The sequence below is a fragment of the Camarhynchus parvulus genome, chromosome 5 (assembly GCF_901933205.1).
Source record: "Camarhynchus parvulus chromosome 5, STF_HiC, whole genome shotgun sequence".
NCBI classification, from domain to species: Eukaryota; Metazoa; Chordata; class Aves; order Passeriformes; family Thraupidae; genus Camarhynchus; species Camarhynchus parvulus.
The window spans coordinates 38,372,854-38,395,795 of NC_044575.1; the positions used below are offsets into that span (position 1 = coordinate 38,372,854).

At 41.9% G+C, this 22,942-nt stretch overlaps 2 protein-coding genes across 2 annotated transcripts in view; one reads left to right on the plus strand and one right to left on the minus strand.

Moving 5' to 3' along the window:
- Positions 1-5,326: 5,326 nt before the first annotated feature.
- On the minus strand, positions 5,327-15,742 carry ALDH6A1 (aldehyde dehydrogenase 6 family member A1). The gene is made up of 12 exons (XM_030950155.1): positions 15,691-15,742; positions 15,462-15,524; positions 13,330-13,404; positions 11,793-11,954; positions 11,141-11,219; positions 10,293-10,595; positions 9,478-9,599; positions 9,045-9,234; positions 8,195-8,376; positions 7,617-7,796; positions 7,332-7,430; positions 5,327-6,868 (listed from the first exon to the last, which is right to left on the minus strand). Exons 4-12 carry the CDS (start codon positions 11,904-11,906, stop codon positions 6,764-6,766), a joined length of 1,374 nt encoding a protein of 457 aa, XP_030806015.1. The 5' UTR covers positions 11,907-11,954; positions 13,330-13,404; positions 15,462-15,524; positions 15,691-15,742; the 3' UTR covers positions 5,327-6,763.
- Positions 15,743-15,976: 234 nt separating this feature from the next.
- The window catches only part of LIN52 (lin-52 DREAM MuvB core complex component), a 39,036-nt gene continuing 32,070 nt past the window's right edge, over positions 15,977-22,942 (plus strand). The window contains exons 1-5 of the mRNA XM_030949700.1: positions 15,977-16,085; positions 16,168-16,242; positions 16,412-16,449; positions 16,914-16,980; positions 17,973-18,056. Coding sequence (XP_030805560.1) covers positions 16,067-16,085; positions 16,168-16,242; positions 16,412-16,449; positions 16,914-16,980; positions 17,973-18,056 — 283 coding nt within the window. The 5' untranslated portion in view covers positions 15,977-16,066. The remainder of the gene's footprint in view (positions 16,086-16,167; positions 16,243-16,411; positions 16,450-16,913; positions 16,981-17,972; positions 18,057-22,942) is intronic.

The window sequence follows — 22,942 nt, forward strand, 5'->3', positions numbered from 1 at the left end:
GCCCCCCGCGGGCGGGAAGGCGCCAGGCGGGTCGGGCCGCAGGGACGGGCCTCGTGCCGCCCCCGCTCCCGCCCCGCTCCTTCGCGAGCGAGCGCTGAACGGCGGAGCGAGCCCGGCGGGGCGGCACGGCACGGTGATCGGGGCCTTCAGCACGCCATGGCCAAGGAGAGGCTGGAGCGCTTGTTCAGCTCGGAAAAAGAGAAAGCTGAGAGGGAACGTGCTGGGTCTGGCTCCTTGGAGGAGGCTTTGGAGAAAACGGAGCCAAACTCTGCTCGGAACACAATGAAAAAGAAGCCCTGTGCTGTGGTTCCCATTTGCTTATCCATTTACCCTTATTCCTACTTTTCTAAATCCAAGTACCAAGCAAATCCCTTTTACAGTTAGAAAAAAACCCTGAGAATGGAAGCGAAAGTTCAGTTATTTAAACATCTAATTTATTGAATAAGAAGATGCAAAGGTCTAATCCCCAGACACTGATGAAGTGAGTTTGTAGGAAACTATTTTCTTGCTTGTGTGCCAGTGCTTGCATTCAGCCTATCTAGTATAAAAGATCTTACTTGGACCTTTCTCCAGAGGGCCAATTTTCTTTTTGTATCTGTCACTTTTTCTCCTTTTCTAAACTTCCTGAGCACTGCACCACCATCTGTAGCACAGACCAGACAGCTACAGTATAAAGTGGAAACACTGGAAATGGCCTTACAGCACATGACCAGAAAATCTGTAAGAGAGACTGAGAAACTCAGCATCCACCAAGTATGGTGGGGATCAAAAAACTGCAGCAACTACTAGAAATGCAGGATTGAGAGATGGACAGAGTGAAAAACATAGCCCAGAATATCTTAAATGAGGGGATTGAGGTGGAAAGACTCTACATAGATGCTCTGTGATGTGAATCAGGAGATCACATCCAGTAGAAAACATTAGAAGAAAAAGGCCCAAACTGCCTATAACAAAAAAATATGGAGGCATGTGCAGCAAAGAAGCAATTTCCCCAAATCAAAACGTTCAAAAGCAACAGAAATAGCGCAAATAAAGTGCACAGAGACCTAGAGGAAGCACATAAATGCTGCTCGTATGCAAATGTTGAAAACTAGTGTCCATCTTCCTAGACAGATTCCTAAAAAGTCCTTTGCATGATAATATTTTTTGTATTTGGAATTTCTGTAGTGCCAATAATTGTATGAGTTTCAGTATCCTATAAATTAGCAATGACTTTGTGGGAACCTAATTTCAACTAGGTTATCACTTTTTGGTCCTTATTTCTATGGATTAAACTAAAGGTAAACTCAAAAGAGTTATTTGCATATTCTGCCATGTCATGTGGAATTTGATAGAGAACTTCCAGTACAGATGTGCTGCTGTAGTTTCATTTTAATAACTATCATTGCTTCTTTTTTGTTTTATAGGCATTTCTTTTTCTGGCATTGCTCTTTTGCTTTTTACTCACTCCAGTGAGCTAGCAGTGAAGCCTAAAAAAATTACAATTAAGATGCTAACAGCTCTTTACTGTATTGCTGATCATTTAACATAAACATACATTAGATGACAAATCCAGTCTGTTTTCCATATCTCAGAAGCCTCTGCTTTGCACTGTGCTTTCAAGGCTGTTTTCATCAAGCTTTCTAATAATTTAAAAATTAAGTAATTACATGAAACAGACACTGGCATATTGAAAACAGGATCCCATGCAGTGCAATACTGATTGACAGGATTACATTTTATAGTGAATAAAACAAAATCTCAGATTTACAAGTGTATCTCAGAATTTCTGTTAGGATGCAGTTTAAAATAAATTAGAGCATTCTGCAGTAGCCAGTATTGCAGGTCTCCAGCCTCATGCTAGACATCTGTACCTACCAACTGCAGCAGTGTCTGAGCACTTGGATTTCAAGCCAAAAGAGTTAAGGTCCCCCATAGCTGAAGCTTTCATACATCCTTGATGAGAGATTAACGTGATCCTAAACCTCAGAAAATTGTTTGTTTAGGATGGATTGGCTACTGAATAACTTGGTGACACACAGTCAGTTGGAATGCTTTGTTCAGGTTATCTCAAAGATGATACAGCAGAAACACTCCCTGAAAAACCAGGGTCAAATCTGTAATTGAGGTCCAAGGAGTCTTCTCCCCTGGAGAAGAAGGGAGAGACTGGAACTGAGAGAGAAAGTTGTGTATTGACCCTTTTATGTATGAACAGGAGAGATAAGGAAAGGACAATGCATTTGAAACTTGTTAATGTTAGTACAAGGCCTCCCTCTCCCTATTTATTACCACTAACAGAAGTCGTTGGGTTTGTTTTATTTACTTTAGAGAGCCTTAGATTTAGAAGTTGAAAACACAACACTGTGCTTACATTTATTTTTAAAATTTATGTGCTATGAAAAGCTGAATAAGAGCAATGCAGACCTAGAATTTTAAACCTGCTTTACACATACAGAATCCATGAATGATATGCCTTTGAAATTTTCTCCTAATATATTGATCTTTTCCATGTTTTTCAAGGGAAAATTTTTTTAAAAACTGGATATCAGTAAGTTGACACGAGAAAAAAAAAACCCATGTTTTGTGATTGCTTTTTGTCCAAATGAATGAGACAAATCCATGGTAATATTTTGTTTCTTCAGTAGGTGGATACCGAACTGAGCTGATCACTCCAGGTCACAGGATTCCAGTAAATTCTGAATCTAACATAAGAATCTAGCTGTGTGCCTTGGTGTGAGGTACTTTAACTTCTTCAAAAAGTTGGTACACTATATACTGACTTTGTACATGCACTAGACTATACTGTTAGATCTTTGTGTATTGTATCAAAAGAAGAACAAGTGGAAATAAATTTTGATACTGCTAAGGTCAAGAATAGAAGTCAGGAGAATTAACTTTGCTCAGTGCAGTGGGATTTATTTTGTTCAGTCATTAATGGAGCCCTATCCATCTTTACCAAACAAGTAAATAATGTCTATTGTGACAGTAGCACTCCCCAGATATATTTCCTTATAAGAGTATTGTAAAGCAAACTTCCCAGTATTAAAAAGTACAAATATCTGCAGCCAGATTATGAAAAGTTTACTTGCTCTATGGTTCATTGCTATCTGCATAAGAAGTGTGGGAGCAGGACTTTAGAGATACCTAAAATATGGCTTACAATGAAAATTCCAAGTGCAAGCAGCATTAAGTATATTATAAGCTGTGAATTGGGACATAAGATTATAGTAAGGTATCTATGTGCACATGAATGTTTGTGTGACAAAAGTGAGGAATTTTTTATTAATTTTAAGATTTGTTTTTGAGTTGATCTTTCAGCAGCAGGCATTTAGACACAGTTTTCTCACAGTTTTTCACATGGAAAAATATCTCATGACCTCCTAAAGCCCTCTCTTGTTGAAAAGCAGGTTTATGTCTTCTAGAGGATGCTCTTGTGAAAGTCCATGATCATACAAGGAGGCACATTTTCAGCTAGCACAGTGAGTTTTGATTAAAAAGGCAAAATCTCTGCAGCTGATGTTGCATTCAGTATAGGATCATAGAAGGTGGTCCATGATGAAGACTCATATGCCTGATTTTCAGATACCAACTCAGATACAACTTTATTGCTAATTATAACACTCCAAGGCAAGCAGTGTTAGCTTACCCTGGAGGAATAGGTAGGGCGGGGTTCTGCCATGCACAGCTTGTCAGAGGTGAGGCAGCCAAGCACACGAGCCAAAATGCAATACTCAGACATCAAATTACCAGATAAAGTTCATCAGCAGGAGCCCTGGAGGCATTTATACATAAAGATATAGAAAGATGTGAGACACTTCCTTTGGAAAGGCAGGCTCCCACTTTCCAAAATGGACATGGAAGTGGGTTGGAGCCTTTTTCTTGACATAGACAGGAAAAAAACCGCTCAGAGTGCAAGTCACAGGACCCAATTCTCAGAAGTGGTTAAGCCATTTTAAAACAATTTTTTGATTTTAAAACAATTTTTGGACTGGAGCATATTAGATAGCTTTCAGAATCTAGATTTCAGTGCTTTCTGAGCAAGAAAGTCTTATAAATAGTCTTCAAAGGATTGACTATGAAATTGTATTTTAATAGTCTAAAGAAATTATGAGATACTTTAGACTATACTTTTGTATAACATAGCAGATACATTATTTAGCTTATTTTTATGTGAAATATTAAATAAAAAGGAGCATAAACAGATGAGTGGAAAGCAGTAACAGCAGTAAGATGAGGCAGGTAAATTACAATCAAATAGCATCTACAGCTTGATCTAAAAAAGGCAGTTCATTACTAGAAAAGGAACACACAAGATTTATATTTCTAGTTCAATTATTTAAAACTATCTGTGTAAAAATGCTGTTGGAAATATGGATAATTAGAAAAGATATTTGCACACAAATGAAAAGATCATACAGGTGTGTAGAAGATATCTGGAGAAAGTGCAGGAATAGTCCTGCAGTACCTCAGGGAGCAGGTAACCTTGATAATAGACTGCTTTTGTTACAGGAGTAGATGGGTTTTAGAATTTCTAAAAGAAGGATACAATGGACAAAGGATACAAGGACAACAGCAAAGTCAGAATAGCAATGCTGATTAGGGAGAAAATTAAGGCACTGTGAAAGTAAATGACTGTAGACAATATTAGAGGCTGTTAATTAGTATTTCTTTCCTCGGTACTTGAGTGAATGCCAATGTCTTAATAATGACTTACCTAGAATATTTTACCTTTGCAACACAGAAAATACTTATCCCAGCCTAATGTTTATTACACAGCAGGTGACATTATCAGATTCATCCTCTTCTGCAGTGATCCTTCCACATGTTCAGATGTTAACAGCACAGACCAAGTAAGGCAGCTATATACTTTCCATGAACAGCAGCCAGCAATTAGCAAGTCATCTGCACTTTTCATTTTGAAAGTTAGCTTCTGAGTAAGGCTGTGAATTCTAGATCCCCTGTCTGCTGCACTGCTGCTTTGACTTGTTTGTGTCTGAAATCCATCTGAAATATACTTCTTTTTCTCCTTCTTAAAGACCTAATTTTTTGCCAAGCCAAAAGCTTGCAAGACCCTGTACAAGGCACTAGCATTTGGACTAGTGGTTAGAACCTGTGTATAAAGTGTTGGTATAACTTAGTGAAGATGTCTGTGATCAAATTATGTGTACATGGAAACAGAAACAAGGCATTCCTTGAAATGCTCTGCAAGGAAACTGGTACAGAGGTCCCTGAAATACTGTAAAAGGAAAATGTATACATGGGTTACAGGAGTTGCAGACCATCTCCTGTGAAGAGGGGAATAAAATCAACATCACACCTATGTAAGGTCTTACCAAGGAACAGTCATGCTCTGCAGAAATATATTAGCACATTTTTAATTTGTAATCAAATTGCAAGGTGAGAATTTCCCTCTAGTGTATAGCAGAGGAAAAAAACAAGATACAAACATTAGTGAATCCACAGCAATTGCTAATATAGAGCTGTCAGTTACAGGGCATCTTTACCAGAAGGCAGGATACAAAATGTTCACATTCAGATTGTTTAATTAGAACACTTAATGGTTACAATCATTAGAAGAATATTATTTTCCATGGATGTTTGAGTGAGATCCTTGCAGATCCTTCATGGCTGCATCATCTTTCAGGAACCAGCAATAAAAATATAGGTTCTCCAGCTCCAAATGCACATATTCTTAAAACCACATTGTATATACCAAGCCTTACTCCTCTCTAGCAATAGGAACTTGCAGTCCCAAGAGTACATGACTGTGTTTGAGCAAATGTGACAAGGAGTCAATCAACCAACACAAGAAATACAGCTACAATCAGGACAGCTACAATCAGGACAGGAAGCCAACAGACAAGGCCTGGCTGCTTTGTTATTAAAAAATGTGTTCTTTCTTCCTACTGACCTGTCTACTTAGGCTCCATTTTATTTGGACGCACATGATGCTGTGACACAGATACACATACATGGTTATGTTTCTGCTTCCACTGTTTCATTATGGTACAGGACATGTAGGTTTGTATCCCTTAGCACAGGGAAAAGGCACCAAACAACAACTTTCAGCTATGATGGAGTTGCTGGCAAGCTTGAGCATACAAGCCCCAGACAGAACAAGAACAGAAGTTTACAAGCTGTCAAAGGTACAGTGAAGGTCACTGTACCATACAGAAATTTCTTTCATCCTCAGACAAGCAATCAAATATGCTTTCCTGAAAAATCCATACAAAGCTATTTCCCAGTGTTTTGGAAACTGCTTGACAGGTGAAAGACTGACAACTTGCTATTTTCATTGTATGTAAAGTCACTTCTGTGAGACACCCAAGATGTCCCAGTTATGTCACTCAAAATGAGTACTCATCTTAGAGTAAGGTGAACTCAGAATCTTAATAAGCAAGATAAAGAGGTAAATAAACCTGCTACAAGATGTAGTCAGGAGTGAGTCACTAAGGCTAAAGATACTAAAGTGAAAACCAGAGTTATGTTCAAGTTCACGGGGTCTGGAAAGAAACACAACCTAAGTCCAATCTCAGTGGCTGCCCTTTCAGTTCGATAAGGTTATTTAGTCTTTGATAGGTTGTATGGAAAAAATTAGTTCAGCTAACCAAAAAACACTGACAGCAACAGAAAATCCAGACCATGAGTCACATGAGCCCACATAGTAACAGATCCTTGAGACAAAGGAGCTTTCTATCCATTCCCAAGTAAAGGGTGATAGTCAGGACAAAGCTGAAAAGTGCAGCATAGAAGGGCACCAGGAACAGCATCTGCAAAGGCTGGTTTAGTTTCCCATAGTTGGCATAACCACAGCAGGCTTGACAATGGTGGCATCTTCCTCTTTCCATTGAGAAATGATAGTTTTCAGCTGTGTATAGAACTGCACTCCCTGGAGGAGAGATCCACATATCAGATATTTGGCCTTATGAATTCCTCAGATCTACACTAGTGGTATATCAAACAGGTTTTGCTTTATCTAAAAAGGAAAGAGTTTTCTTCTGTGGAAACAATTCTTGTCAGCCTGTTCTTTTTACCAATTTCACAAAGATTCTGATTCTGTGAGAAAGATTGCTAGTTATTGCTCCCTTCTCAAATATCCTAAAAAGATTTGCATTTTTTTACTTAAGGGAAAAATAAAGAGGAATGGGCTATTTATGGTTGTGACATGCTTTATGGTGCTGTGATCACTGGCTGGTTTTCAGTTTCCTGGTTGAAATACCTTCAAAGTCTCCTCACTAATGAGGTCTGATGACCATCTGCCCATTGCCATTTATAACATTTATATCAGTGATTATCACAATTCAGATTTATCACAATTCAACCCAAGGGAGTACTCTGAATCAGAAAGTTACCTGTTTGCCATAGAAATTGGTGTCCCCTCTGAAAGAAGCACGAGAGCCAGTGAAGGAGAACATGGGCAGAGGTACTGGGATTGGAACGTTGACACCCACCTACACAAAGGAAAGCTGCCATATTAGTCACAAGAAATAGCAGATTGCAGAGCACTCTCCAAATGCTTCTGCATTTTCTTATGTCTGAGGCTGGGTACTGCTGGCTGAGAGGGCAGTGATTACAGCTGAATGGTTACTCACTGTAAATGGTGAGGGCTAAAAGCAACAATCCTAGCTGGAACATACCTGCCCCACATCTACTAAGTGAGAATATTTCCGAGCTGTGGCTCCATTGGTGGTGAAGATTGCAGTTCCATTCCCATAGGGGTTACTGTTCACCATCTCAATGGCCTCGTCCAAAGTGTCTGCTTCCAGCACCACTAGGACAGGCCCAAAGATTTCCTCCTTATAGCAAGTCATGTTTGGCTGCCAATACAAACAGTAGAAAAAGCAGCTTGTATAAAGGATATAATAAAAATATCATAGTAAATAGGATATAAGAAACACACGTGCTGTTGGTACTCATAATATTCCTAAGATTACTGATCATACTGCATTGCCACAGGCCATCCTTCAGTCCTCCTTACCTCTTCACCATTTCCCATGCCCTGTCCTCTATCTAGTGCACTAAAGAAGGCACCACTTTTCATCTCCAGAGTGCTTTCTGCTTTTACTGCCCGCATTACAAGGAGCACTTCATTGACACTGTGCAAGGGAAGGCTGAGCCATTTGTGGCCTTTCTACCTGGTGATCATTGGTCACCACACCATTTTTCAGCTGACCTTGCAATACACACTTGCAAGCACTGGTTTTGGTCGTCTTACCTTCACTTTGGCAAGGATCGTTGGTCCAACAAAATTACCCTTTTCATAACCCTTCACTTTGACATTACGTCCATCCAGGAGAAGGCTGGCACCTTCTTTTACTCCTTTCTCAATCAGACTGCAAACCCGTTCCTTAGCTTGGGGACTGATTAGAGGCCCAAGATCTGCTCCAGGCTGATCTCCTGTGAAGAGGCAGAGACACCAAGTTTTTAACTCTGACAACTTCCTTTTCATAGGCATCTGGGAGATAACTACACTGGCGGGAAAAATCTGAAAATCCTGATGTTTCTGAGACACAGAACACAGAATTGAGACATTGATGAGCAGGAACAATAGCCTGCAGCTCTCATAATCAGCACAGAATCACCAGAAAGACAAAATTCAACAATAGATTCTTCTCAGGAAGGAAACTTTTCCCCTTTGCAGCACTTTATTGAATATAAACACAATATAATTTCCTTAGAATTGAAACAGTCTAGCTTTTTCAAAGTACTTGTTTCCATTTTTCTTTTTTTATTGTATGCTTACTAAAATTGGAAGGATCTTGAAATGATGTTGCTACATAAATGGCAGATATGAGTTAAACATAGGATTTAACCTTAAATCCCCAGTTAAAACAAGACTGATCCTGTAAACATTGCATCACAGTCCCAGCAGCAGCTGAAAACATATTCCTACCTCCAAGTCTAGGGCTGGGTTTCCCAATCCAGACAATCTGCTAGCTCCTACCCCTACACATCAAACCTGTGGTGCCAATAGCTCCAAGGGTCACAACACAGTATGGCAGATAAGCTGACCTAAAAAGCTATAGTTGCACAGAAGTGAAGTACCTTGTAAAAACTATCTGTACCTGCATTTACTCGTAGATTTTTGGCTCTGTCTACAAGCTCTGGCAGCCATTTCTGAGCTTCTCCTACTAGAATTGCTGTGGACAGGGCCATGCAGCGTTGGCCAGCTGCTCCAAAAGCAGCTCCAACCAGCTGGTTCAAGGTGTTCTCTTTATTGGCATCAGGCATCACCACACCATGATTCTTGGCTCCCTGAAAAACAACACACACAGTCTCCCATTATAAACCACTCCAGACTTCTTCCCTAGTCCTCTGGCAATGATTTCTTATAGTGGCTATGATTCTGCTACCAACAGGCTGGCAAGAGAGCAGCCTTATCACTTAGCTATCAGCAGCAAAGTCAGCTTCTGCTGCTGAGCGGTGTGGTCTCTCTTAACATTCACAGGTGACAGAGGTGGTCTATGTGCTCAAGTGTGCTCTGTTCAGAGACATTACCATGTTGGCCTGGACTCTCTTGCCATTCCGGGATCCTCTCTCATAGATGTACTCGCCAGCCTGATTAGATCCCACAAAGCTGATTGCTCTGATATCCGGATGGTCACAAATGAAATTCACAGCTTCAAATAGGAAATAATACATTGTAACTGTGATGCACAAACACGTCCCTCCGTTCCCACCCCCACAGCACTAAATCTATGTATCTTTCTTCTCACTGAAATTATTGCCTCTGTGTTCCCACACCTGAGTTCCCTGAAAGCCTGTCTGTGTAACTTTTCACTCACTTCTTAGGACACATACTCCTGCCCTGTCTTCATTCTCCCGGCTCTCTTACATCTCTTCATGCTTGGGGCACCTCCCAGGGTGCCTGAGCTTTGTTGAAGTGAAGTTACTGTTCTCTATTTGTACCATCATGTCCTGAAGCTACTAGTTGTGTTGTAAAAAATAGCATGTTAGGAGCCAGGATACTGGCATCCACTGTATAGCCAGTGAGGCATTTCATTCTTGTTTAGGCTTCTTTGTGAAACCAAGATGATTTATCTACTTATTTTAGCTGCAATTTAGGTTGCTAAATAGAATTTGAGCACTTACATGCCTTGGGAACTCTGACCCCAATCCCCAAAATTTTGTCCACCATATCTCCTGAAAGATCTGGTGCAAGGTGACAGAGAATCTCCCACTCACCTTTCAGCTTCATCAATAGAGCAAACCCATCTAACAGCAGCAGTCTCAGACTCTCCAGCTGGTACCTCCCACTGAGCACACACCACAACACAATACATCTGTCATCTCCCAGGAAGGGTTGTTATTACCTTCATGTTGTCCATGGATAATATTCAGGGTCCCATCAGGGGCACCAGCATCCTGAAACAGCTTGGCAAGGAACATTAGTGCTCCTGGTACACGCTCAGACGGTTTCATCAAGAAGGTGTTTCCACAAACCATGGCCATGGGGAACATCCAAAGAGGAATCATGGCCGGGAAGTTGAATGGTGCAATGCCAGCACACACGCCCAGAGGCAGGCGGTAGGTGTAAGTGTCCATGTCTTTAGTGATGGAGGGCATGGTCTCCCCAAGGATGAGGGATGTCACACTGCAAGCGTGTTCAACCACCTCTGCAGCAGAAAGGGCAATATGCTGCTGGATGATCTGTTAACAGTTAGTCCCCAAACTCCCTTTTCACTACTGCCTTTACCCACCTCTTTCTTCCAGCCTCTTCTCCCACAACTTAAAACTCACTGTGCTCCAGAAAACCCCTCTGCCATAATTGTGAACAAATTATGAATGGATTCTCTCTTGACCACACTGCACATCATTGTGATAGGAGTACAGGCACAACAGCCCCACTACAAAATGCACAGGTATAGCACTATTGTACCACCTGCGACTCAACCTTAGATATCTGAAAACAGGTGAGAAGTTCTTATCCCTTTTCAGTAGTTTGCAGCCATTCCTAGAAAAAGCTCTAACGACTTGGAAGTGATTTAAAGATACTCTATCTAAGAAAACTCTTCAGCTTAGAGCTACAATTGACACTTTTCTTTGACTAGGGGGCTATAAAAGGATCAACATATACAGAGCAATCAGTTGCTCAGGAGACCTCATCCCTTCCTGTGGGTTCTCAAACCCCCTTTTTTAACAGGAGGAGCCAGCAGCTTACGGAGGCCTCGGAAAACATCTCCCTCAGCATCAGCCAGGGTTTTCCCTTGCTCATAGGTGATGAGTTTGGAAATTTCTTTCTGAAAATGGAAAGCACAATATTTATGAATGTTAGAAAAGTGCCCACCCATGAAATAGATTGCAAGGATAAGACAGAATTAACAGAGAGTTGAACATCACAATGAATAGACTGAACAGAATCCAGAAAAACCTATGCTGACTGATTTGCTTTTTATAAAAAAGAAGCCAATAACCCACACAGGTGACATTTTAGAAAAAATCATCCTAGGATGGCTTGTATTCTAATGCTTTCAGGTATGACAGCACATACACACCAAAAAAATCCATCAGAGAAACCCAAAAACAGTAACATGTCTTCATCAATTGACACGTTCCATCAAGGCTCAAAGTTCCTTCCACGGTCTTTTGGTAAAGGGACAAATTCAGAATAATACTCCCTAAGAAGCACAGCCTCTCTGTTACCATTGGATGGGAAGTGTTTTGCTGCAGCTCTCAACAGTGTCTCAGTTGGTTCCTTGATCATGGCAACACCTCATCAAGAACTCTGTAAACCCTGAGTCTCTCAATTTAGTTCCTAAAATCAGCTGCAATGCATTCAGCCATAGCCATCACACACAGCCATGGTGTCTCACCAGATTGTCTTTGATGAGTTGTTGATAGCGCAGAAAGATTTGCTGGCGACTCAAAACAGATGTTTCTGACCAGTTCCAAAAAGCCTTTTTGCAAGAAGCCACAGCTGCCTCCATCTCACTGGCTGTAGCTTTCGGTACACGGCCAACCACCTCATTTGTGGCCTGAAACAGAAAACAAATTGCATCAAAACTCAGCTTTTCTCATATTTTCCCACCAATCATTCAAGAGTCCTTTCACAGTACACACCTAATATTCTTGTTCTACAAGGAGTTGTACTTCTGAGGGCAGAGCACAAAAGAAATGCCTTCCTTGATTGCAAACAAAAGGCCTGGGCTACAACTGGAGTAGTTCTGAAAACCTGCACTCCAAATATATCAAGTTAGGCACTCAGAAAACTACAAATGCAATGCTGATTTCCAAGCTGGAGTTGAAGTGATTTGTCTATCTTGAAACTTCTAGAGAGTATAAGGCAAAAGTTTCTGTGGGCTTTGGTCTTTTCCCTCTCCATTCATCTGGCTGGTTCATCTGTCTGTCCCTCTTGCACATTAAATGAGGCAAAATTCCTTTGTGAAAATCAGGACATGACTGTGTAATCGACATTGATGTTAGCTTACCCATACCCCTAGGCCAAAGTACTATATCTACATGCAACCTTAACTCTACGGTATTTTAACTTCAAACTTGTTGCCAGTTTAATCTCCTTCTAATGTTCTCTTAAAAATTAAATCTGCTTTGACATGACAAAAATTTCAGATATCTCACTAAGAGAGAAACTACTCAAAACAAGAGGAAGAAAATTAAACAAGAACACTGCTTGCTACATAGACACCAAATGAGCTTCCTGAACATGACTTGCTGCTCTGATCATTTCCACACAGCAAATGAAAATAGAGCTTTACAGAGAAGATTTAGAAACTGCTCTTTAAATGCTTACTAGGGAGGCCAGGAGGATCAGAATTCTGAGCGCAACCTCATTTCCATTTGTCTTTGGTGGAATACATAGACAATACAAGTGCTACTTATCTATTTTGTGCTGCATAGCATCCAGCTCTGTGATTATTGTGGGCCAGAGATGGAAGCTCTCTGAAAGGAGAGGAGCTTCAGCTGTCAAGATTTTTCACCTTTTTACTCTGAGAGTAGTATCAGCCTCTATCAGGACTTCACTTTCAGCTGGCATCAAATCACACCCAGTTGATTTCATATACAGGGTGAAAGACACCCTTCAGAAATTTGACATACTCATCACAGAGCCCTTCTATGAAAAAAACAAACAAACAAACAACAACCAGAATTGAAGCTTTCTTTCTGGAGATCAAGGGCTTACTATGTGAGAGAGGTAAAGGTGATAGTAACTTATTCTGAGATTGACATTTCATGTGAAAAGGAAACTGAGAAGCTGTAGAGTGCCTTTAAGCTCCAAGTCTAAACCTTTCCTAAGAAATATGTGTATGTTTTTCTTCTGCCACATCCTGAAGAGAGGCACAGACCTTTGTTTCACAGTGATCACATTTACAGAAGATGAGACCATTCACTTACCGGGTTGTGGATATCAATCCATTCTGTAGTTTTGGACTCAATAAACTTCCCATCAATGAAGAGTTTGGTTGTTGGCTGTGGAGGGCAAAACATTGAACAGTGAGTTATTTTGTCTCAATGTGCCTAAATACCTGTGTGCCATATTACATGCAAGCCTTCATAATTTACTGCTATGTGAACCACTAGAGTCTGGATCCAGTCTGGATCTTCACAGCAAGACCCAGCTAACTGCTCTCTGCCCCATTTTGCTCTCACTTTACACCAAAATGGCCAAAATGCTTTCTAAAATCAGTTATAGATAAAAATATATTGCTCTGCTTATGTTCAGAATTGTTTCAGTCTATTTAATCAAAACCTGAAAAACTGCAACTCATAAATGTTAAGAAGAAACAGTTAATAATTCACTTCATGGGAATTCCATGAACCCAGTGCAGACTGTACCACTGTCCCATGTGCCTCATTCCCATCAAGCCACTAAGCAGGTTCATCTTTCCAGTTTATAGCTTCAAGCAGAAAATTGGACTTTCCCCACCCCCTGCTTGGTTTTGCAACTAAGAGCAGGAAACCTGTATCTGTGGACTGTCCTGGCTGGCAGCACAGAAAACAGAACCTTCCCACTCAGATGAAGAGGAGGGACAAGGAAACTTTGGAATAAGAATTTCAGGCAAACATAGAACAGAACAGAAAGCAGAGGTAAAAGCTGTAATCAGTATTAGATAGGCAACAAAACTGTACCATGCAGGAAAACAAATTGTGACTGTATAAATTAAGGAACTAGAAAAGATGAGTTGACGTTGGTAGGTAAGGAGAAAGCAAGAACGAGTTAATCATGACACAAATCCATCACTTGGGGAGAACAGGTAAGAGAAAGGGGAAATGGATCTTCTGTACGAATAACAGAAATGGGACATGTCAACAGAACTGGGATATAAACCCAAATATATCAGAGAACTGAAGAAATTATGGTGTGGAATTATGAAAGGGAGATGAGGACTTGGATGCTATCCAAAGTGTAATGAAGAGAAAGAGATCAGAGGAAGAATCAGGAACATAAATGGTATTGGGTGGACAAGTAATGACAGTGAAAAGTGGATGAAAATGAAAAAAAAATAAGCAGCAATGTTAGTTGGAACAAATTGAGAAAGCTTTGAGATGAGAAAGCTAGGATCAGAAGTATAAAATAAGCCTGTTAATAGACAAGCAAAACTTAATGAATTGGAAAGCAACACTAGAAGAGAATTAAAATTAAAAAGTTGCAGATAATTATGTAGCTGGAATCACACTTGGGGAAGAGAGGCAGAAATCTGTGCCTGTGAAAACACAAACTCTAGAACCTGGAAGGAAGCACAGGAAATCTGAGTCCCTTGACCAAGTTTCCTGACTGTCAGAAAAGCTGCTGGTCTAGTGCTGGCCTAAAGAATGACAAACTCCTCTGGCTGTTAATCACTCCATTAGCCTCACTGAGGCTAATGCAATGGAGCTGCAAACTCCAGGGCTTTATGACCCACACAGACTTCAGCGCAATGGAGTTAATGTTTTTTCAAATTGCTTATCTCAAACATTGCACACGCAACAAAAAATACTTTAGGCAAGCCAGGAAATGGTGAACTAAAATTAATTGTACTTTTTCCATAAGATCGCCACCCTTTTTTATGTAGAGAATGCACCTGCTGTGGAAATGTGGACGGTAGTAAAGCACACTACTTATGGAATCCTGGTTTGGAGTTCGGAGAGAGTTCAGCCATGGTCAGCAGAGGAAAAAAGGCAGTACAACAACTAAAGCTGTTTGACACTGTCCGAAGGAAACCAGATCCTCTGCCTTTCGCAAACAGATGCAGGAAGCCAGTCCAGAGCCCCCGGCAGGAACGCGATGTGATGGGCGGCCCCCGCTCAGCTCCCAATTCTCACAAAACGGACACGGAACTTTTCTCCGTCCCTCCCGTCGAGCACGGGGGCAGTGCCGATGTTTGTTCCACCGGACCCACCCGGACCCACCGGGGTTCCAGCCGAGCGGGCGGGAGCGGCCTCAGCGGAGCCGCCCTGAGGGCAGTGTCCGGCGGGCGGCGGCGCCCGGGGCTCTCCCGCGCCTCCCTCCCCGCCCACCGGCTCCGCTCCGCGGGACGGGCACTCACCACCGAGGAGGAGAAGGACGCGGCGACTGAGGCGATCCAGGGGGCACCGGCTCTCCGCGGCAGCTAGACGGGGGGAAGCACAGAACACCTCAGGGCGGGTCAGGCAGCGCCTCCCCCCGATCCCCCTCCGGCTGCTCCCCGCCCGGGACCGAGCCCCCGCGGGGTCCCGGGGCCAGGTAAGCCACGACCCCCCTGTTTCCCCCAAGCGGGCCGGGGTCGGCCGCCTCACCCTGAGCGCCACGCGGCGCCGCCCGCCCCACACTCCGCGCGCCGCCGCCGCCGCCGCCGCCATCCCGGCCGAGGGTCCGCGCTCCGAGGCCCCCGGCGGCGCCCCCCGCCCCACCCCGCCCGGGGCCCCGCCCCCGCGCGGCCCGCGGCCAATCGCCGCCAGCAGCCGCTCCGGCCACGCCTCCCGCGGCCCCCGCCCCCCGTGCCGGGCCGCCGATTGGCGGAGGGGGCCGAGCCGCCCTCCGAGCGTCGAGGCCCGGCCCCGCCCGACCCAGCGCCGCCCCGCGGCGGCCGCGAGAGCGGCACGTGGGGCTCGGGGGCGGGGTTTGTTTTCCGCTCCCGCTCGGCCGCGAGCGCGGTCACGTGAGGCGCGCGCCATGGCGGCTCCGGCGGACGGTGAGGCGGGAGGGCCCGGCGGCACCGCCGCTGCCCCGCGCCGCTCCCCGCCCGGCCTCCCCTCACCCCCTCTCTGTTGCAGGCGCCGACCTGGAGGCCTCGCTGCTGAGCTTCGAGAAACTGGACCGCGCCTCCCCGGACCTGTGGCCCGAGCAGCGTAAGTCCGGCGGGCCCGCGGCCCCGAGTGTGACAGCTCCGGGAGGGGTGGGGAGAGCCCGATGGGGCCGGGCCGCCTTGGGGCAGCTGCACGGGCCGGGACCGGGCGGGGTGGCGGTGCTGCCCGCAGGGACACTCACCCCGCGCCAACCTCCGCTTTCTCTCCCCAGTTCCCGGCGTTGCCGAGTTCGCCGCCTCCTTCAAAAGCGTGAGTGAGCGCTGCTTTGCCTTTCGCGTTTCCTCCTTCTATGTAATGGCAGATCTGCAGGTTCTCTGGCGGGCTTTACATCTTCTATGAACCATATCTCAGTAATAAGTCCAGTATATGCTACAATATACCTTTTGGTTTTAGTGTATCTTTTATATATGTGTTTCTTTTTTATACTTTATGCAGTTCACTGTGGATGAGAATTATACTTTGGAAGCAATGAAGGGTTTTAAACTTCAGAAAATCTTATTTTTCATACTGATTTTTGGCTTGTGGATAGTTGTATGCCGTTCTAAACTCTAAAATGTCCAGGAAGAAACAAGATTAAATGTAAAAGTTTTTCTATGGAGCACACTCTCATATTTTTGCTGTCAGTGTAACTAGTTCTCAATACAGATCATACTTCATTGTATAATTCTAAAAATGGGCTTTTCTGAATATGAACTTCTATTTTTTCAAAACAGCCAATTACAAGTTCTCCTCCCAAGTGGATGGCTGAATTAGAAAATGATGATATTGATATGCTGAAGGGTGAGTATGAATATTGTGGGCAGGAATTGAGGTTGCCAAAGCACATGGGAATTCAGTACTTGCTTAAGAGGCTTAAAGCACTTGTTCTTTAAATGTTCTGGTGGTGGCCCTATGGCCTGAGATCTCTAGTCATCATGTTTGCAGAATCTGCAGCTCAGAAGTCTCTTCATCTTATTAATGATAGCCATTTTCATTAAACCAGTTATTTCCAAGAGCCTATCCAGATGTTAGTGGCAGGCTGAGTTTTTAAAACAAGCAGTGTAACATTGTGCATATTCGAGTCACCTCCCTTAGCCTTTTTTATCACTGTATAAAAATAATGAGCATCTCCTGCATTTTGAGAAGTAGCATGGATTTTTTGGAGAGGCTCAGCTGATCAGTTGGTGAGTAGCTTAGACTTGATTGACTTGTTCAGAGGTGCTCTACCTGTGTGTTCCCTCACAGATCCAGGAGCTCCAATGCAATGGTGAGGCTGCAAGGGCAAGTTACAGCAGGACTAGCTAGTATGTGCACTTGCTGCATGTTGCAGCTGTTAGTTTGCAGTAAACAGCCTTCAGTGTGCTCTGCCTGTCTTGAATTCTGGATGGTGATGTGTGATTGTGTCACAGTGACGTCTCATGGCTGCAGAGTGAAAGTGAGATGATTTAACTCTGACTTGCTCCAAGAAATGTGCTTGAACTCACATTATTAATGCAAAATAAGTCCATTCCCTTGCATACTTTTATATAGATTGTTCTTGTTGCAATGTGAACTTACAGGAACTTCAGAAGTATGGGTCAAATTACTCTTTGCAATGGTGGCAGATGAAAGCGTGGACTAGAGTCATGGCTGTCCTTCTCCTTATGTTAAAATTAGCAGTGGAGTCAGCTTGAATTTTGAACATACACTGCTCACTGAAACAGATCCTGACAGAAGTATGGCTTGAAAGTGCTCTGTGATCTGCTACTGGAGGACTATAGACAGAGTTAAAATTCACCTTCTCTCTTCTTCAGAGTTGGGAAGCCTTACTACAGCTAATCTGATGGAAAAAGTTCGTGGCCTGCAGAACCTGGCTTATCAACTGGGACTGGATGAATGTAAGTGCTGTACACAGATATGACTGACTGCATTGCAAATCTTTCCACTAAAGCATGTGCTTGTACATTGGTAGCTGGAAAAGTGTGTTGGCAGATTTGGCAAGTGTTTGACAGTGACCTCCTGCAACAGGATGAGAGAATGAGCTTACATCTCCAACTTACAGCCTGCCTACATGGGGGAAAACATGTCTGTCAGTCTGGTGTTACCCAGTGGCACAGAGACTTCTGTTCCTGAATTAACATTTTCTTACATAAATCAGGTCACTTTGCTTAATTTCCCAGTCAGATACTAAAGGTATTTCTCAGAATACTTCTCTAATTCCATGCACTGCCTCCACAGGGAAACTTGCACTTGTGTATAGGATTCTCCTGTCACTTTGCTGTTCATACTGTTTTCTGCTTCTGTAGCTGTTACTTTTATCTACACTCAGTTGTGTCAGGCAGTGATGTCATTGAGGAATAAAGATGACTTTCATCCAATTGCAAACAGCCAATTCTTACTGTGGTTTTTTGAAGAAAGAGTTCCTTTCATTGTCTCCTTTAGAGCTCTTGTTAACAGGTTGATACAGCTTTGAGGATTTCAAGAGTATTGTGGAGTTGTTTTTAATGCTAGCCATACATACTGCCACATTTATTTTTTTTCTGTTTAGTTATGCTCTAACAAAGACCCTGGTTGTAATTACTCTTGGACTATGCAAAGCACCAAAAGTTTCAAGTCTTTCACCTTCCTTTCAGTGGGTAACACAACTTAGTAATAAACCTTTAGAGTGTTTCTGACTGCAAACATAGGATAGCCTAATGCATTCTTAATAACAAATCATTAAACTTGTTTTAGCATACTTTTTTATTTTACTTTCAGTGCATTAGCATTAGTCTGTTAAGACTGTGGAAAGCATTAGTAGAGTAGCAGTTAAAGTATAACAGTGTAAAACTGAGTCAAATGCAAAGGTTGCCTGATGGTTGGCTTTCTCAGTTGAGCTGTAGGCTCTGATGTCAGACAGTGTTGTTCTGCTAGATGGACTTTAGCAAAGCCTGAGTTGCAGTAAAGCTGGGGAGGTGCTTGGTTCCTTATTGCATGTGCAATATTTGTTGCATGTGGTTCCATTTATTTTTACTGAGAACAAATGCATATGTGAAGAAGACGAAGTGAGTGAAAACTGAAATATGAGGCTCAACGGTTTTAACTTAAGTCTTGAATTTTCAACCTTTATGAAAGATTTCCATGCTTGTAACTTCTTGTCACTGAAGGCAGTTTTCCTTTACTGTAATCCATTGAATATTTTGTGTGTTGTAATATACATTTATCTTTGGAAAATTTTTACCAAAAATTAGTTGTGGAATTTGAACAGAAGCTGCTCAGGACTGTTTTTCCTGATACTGTCTTTAGGTTATTTTCTCTTGCTTATTCTATAAGTGATAGAATAAGAAAAAAAATTCGAAAGATCTGTTCATTAAAGTTAAGGGACTTGTGGTTTGGTCTCGGACGTATATAATTGAGTTACATCTCTGTAACTGAAATTTACTGGTCCCCTCTTGACTTGGCTGGTTCATTGAAACTGGCTGTCAAAAGCAGGACCAAACCTGCTGCTCACCAGTCTCCTCTAGATGGCAGCATGAGGCCTCCCGCAGAAGTTTTTCTTCTTTTTTTATAAAACTCTGACATTTCACTTATGGTTTAAAGCTGTTCTTCCCAAGATTGTTTTTTGTGACATATTTTCCTTTCAGAATGTGCACTGTCTTTTTTTATGGTATTTTCAAGTGTTTCATCAGCAGTGAGGTTGAGACACAATTCTGCTTCATTGTATTAACTTACTTTTCCTTCTAACTCTTCTCTTCTAGATCCCACCTCAAATCCTTTGTATTTTCAAAGACTTTTATTTTCATCCAAGTTATTAATTGTGTACTGTGCAGGACCAGGGTGATTCCTGCAGCACTCCGTGAAAAATGCGTCTATTAAGTGATATTGCAATCATGTTGTGAGATCTGTTATTGTTATACCCAGTTCACAACATACTTTACATCAATTTTGCATTAGAATTCATTAGGCAAAGTGCTCTGGGACAGGGTACCTTTTGGAAAGTTTATTTATTGAGGTACTATTGTGACATTAGCGTTGAAATCTGAATAATTGATTTGGCATGATGTAATTTGATAAATTAATAATTACTGTTACATGTCTTGTTTCCTGAGTTCATGTGAGCTCTCTTACTATTTGGTCTGTATAAGTGGACTTTCTTGACAAGTTTGGAATGGATGTATTGAATGTTTTGTTCATCTTGATGAGACATCTGGATGGCTTTCATCTAGGAACAGTTGAATACTGTTATCTGAATCCCACATTTTTCAGTTCTCAGTTCCTCTTTGGTTCCGTGCTTTTCACAGATTTCCTTTCTATACAATTAACTTCCTCCCCTCTTTTTCCCATAGGGGGTTACCTTTACTTTCTGTAACTCTCTCTAGTTTGTTGACTGCTCCATGTCTTAAGTGAATCAATTTAATTTATCAACATATAATTTGGCTTTTCTTTCCAGCTTGTTCTACCACTTTCTTGGCATGGTAGTAGGTGGATTTTTGCTCAAAATATTCCTTGCAGAATATTCTTCCCTTCCTTAGCACAGGGTTCATGTCAAAGTATAGCTTTCCTTGAATGAAGCAGGAACCATTTAAAAAGGAATTTTTACTTTCCCGTTTAAGGAGAGGCTTGGGTCTCTTTTGTGTATTTATTCTTTGTTAAAAGGTGATTCTGGAGTTCTCTGAAAGCTTCCAGGCTCAGGTCCTTGTATCAAGAAAGTCTTTTAAAAATAAATTATTTTTCAGCACTTCTGAGGTTTCAGCTTGTGTTTCCTTGTCTGCTTTTTAAGCTCTGTAAAATTCTACCTCATCATTTTGCTTGTAGCTGATTTTCTCTTTTTGCTTTGGTTCTCAGAATCATAGAAACATTTAGGCTGAAAAAGACCTCCAAGATTATGAAGTCCAACCTTCTCACATTAGAGCTTCTACTTTCCTTTAGTTAATTAATTATTTTATTGGTTAGAATAATCAAAACTATTTTTAGTATTCAAAGTCCTGCTTTGTGTCAATTTTACTGTTACAGTTAATGTGGGTATTTTAAGGAAGAAGGAATTGGGCTCAATGAATACATGGATCTTTAGTTATTCATACAGTTAGGGTGACTTTGGGAGACATAGTAGCTCTCCTGAATGTGAGCTGCAGCCACTCAGTGAGTCTCATTTTTGAGTTTGGGGAAGAAAAAAGATAAAGTCTTGTTATGAACTTTTTTCCTCTTCTCTGTGTCCCTTAATTTTTCCACTTGCAGGCTTTGTTTGGAGTGGAGTAGTGAGCACTGCAGAATGAGCAGACCTCAGTTAATGTGACAAGCAAGAGAGAAATAGTTCTTTTTTGGGAACACAGTCACAGACCCTGACTCAATGTTTGCGGCCCACAAAGCAGCAAGTTTCAAAACACTTAATGTAAATAACTGCAAATTTAGGTTGGAAGCTCTGTTTTTCCACTGTGTGACCCATTGCACCTTTTGGAGTGTCTGAGTCAAAATTGACTTTAGAATTTTGAAGTCTTGGTTTCATGAAAGGGCAACTCTGAGAAGTCCGTGCATTTAAAGATATGTCCTCTCATCCTTTGGGATGTAGGTATGCAGAGAGAAATATCTGAGAACTGCATACACAGAGGAAAATGCTTTTCTTATTAAAAAAAAAAACTTAAAGTTTGGTTTTTTCTAAACTTCAGAAAAGAACTTATGTATAAAAGACAGGTTGCATGGGAGCATGGGAAAGGCACTCTGTCACTAAAGGAATGTGGTTGTCCAGGGACTTTTTGAAGGCCCTACTATTGTTTCCCTGTGAATCTCGGATATTTTTCAGATAACACCTGCTATACTGGTTCAGAAGTCCTGAAATGGAAATATAGATAGCTGGTATCACAGCTGTCTTTATAAAATCTCACTGCTGCCAGAATGGTTATTTAGCCACTGTGGTTATCACAGTACAGCTCCAGTGGTACTGTCAGTGCAAGACTTCTGCAAAGCCTGTTCTTCTTAAGCCCCAATATCTTTGTGGGGGTAATGGTGCCTGGGTGCTGTGTGTGCCTTAAATATTAGAAAATATGGGATAACTGACCAAACAGATATGAATATCATTTATAATTTCCTTGTCAGTGATTTTTGCTAGTCTAAACTCTTGTGTTAGGTTAAATTTTTATTTGGAGTTGAAGGTAGTTTGTGATGTTCTTGCTGTAAAATTAGGAATGACTGTATTATCCAATGTCAAACCCTCATACTCTTTCGAAAGGAATGAGACAGTTCCCAGACATGCTCAACTAAGTCTCTTTATTTATAGTTTCCCATGGTTTTGTGCACCCTGGCTTTCGCTAGGTTCTAGCATCTTTGCTCCTATTTTCTTTGTAATGCTTATTTATTTTCCATATATGTTCAAGCAAATAAAAAAAATGTTGCAGTTGAAGAGCTCTTTAATCAAGGGCTTACAGATTAGACCTGGATGACCTGTGAGATTGCAGGTGAACAGCAAAAGGTTGGTCATCTTGTAGCACCAGACTGATAGAGGAAAAGCCAGGCCAGTTTAGTCAATCAGTAATCATTTTCTTTAATATCAAGAATAAGTAAATGGCTAGGGTTTTTTGGCCTGGACAGAAGCAGCTGATGTAGTACATGATAAAGAGCTGTAAAATATTGATGCACAGAAAGTGTGAATAGGGAATGACTCCTCACGGTTTCTCATAGTATGAGAGCCAGAGAGAATGAAAGAGTGTGTGGGGACAGACATGAGGAGACACTTGTGTTGTGCACTGAAGTCAGAACACATCACCGCTGGAGCTTGTGGTCGTGGAGTTTCTCACTCAGTAATGAGAAAAAT

Excerpts from the sequence above, each read along its gene's own strand:
- ALDH6A1 (XM_030950155.1), bottom strand. The coding sequence starts at position 11,906 with ATGGAGGCAGCTGTGGCTTCTTGCAAAAAGGCTTTTTGGAACTGGTCA. Across the intron at positions 9,235-9,477 it reads AGAGAGTCCAGGCCAACATG|GGAGCCAAGAATCATGGTGT; the intron begins GTAATGTCTCTG and ends GTTGTTTTTCAG. Across the intron at positions 6,869-7,331 it reads CCAATTTCTATGGCAAACAG|GGAGTGCAGTTCTATACACA; the intron begins GTAACTTTCTGA and ends TCTCTCCTCCAG.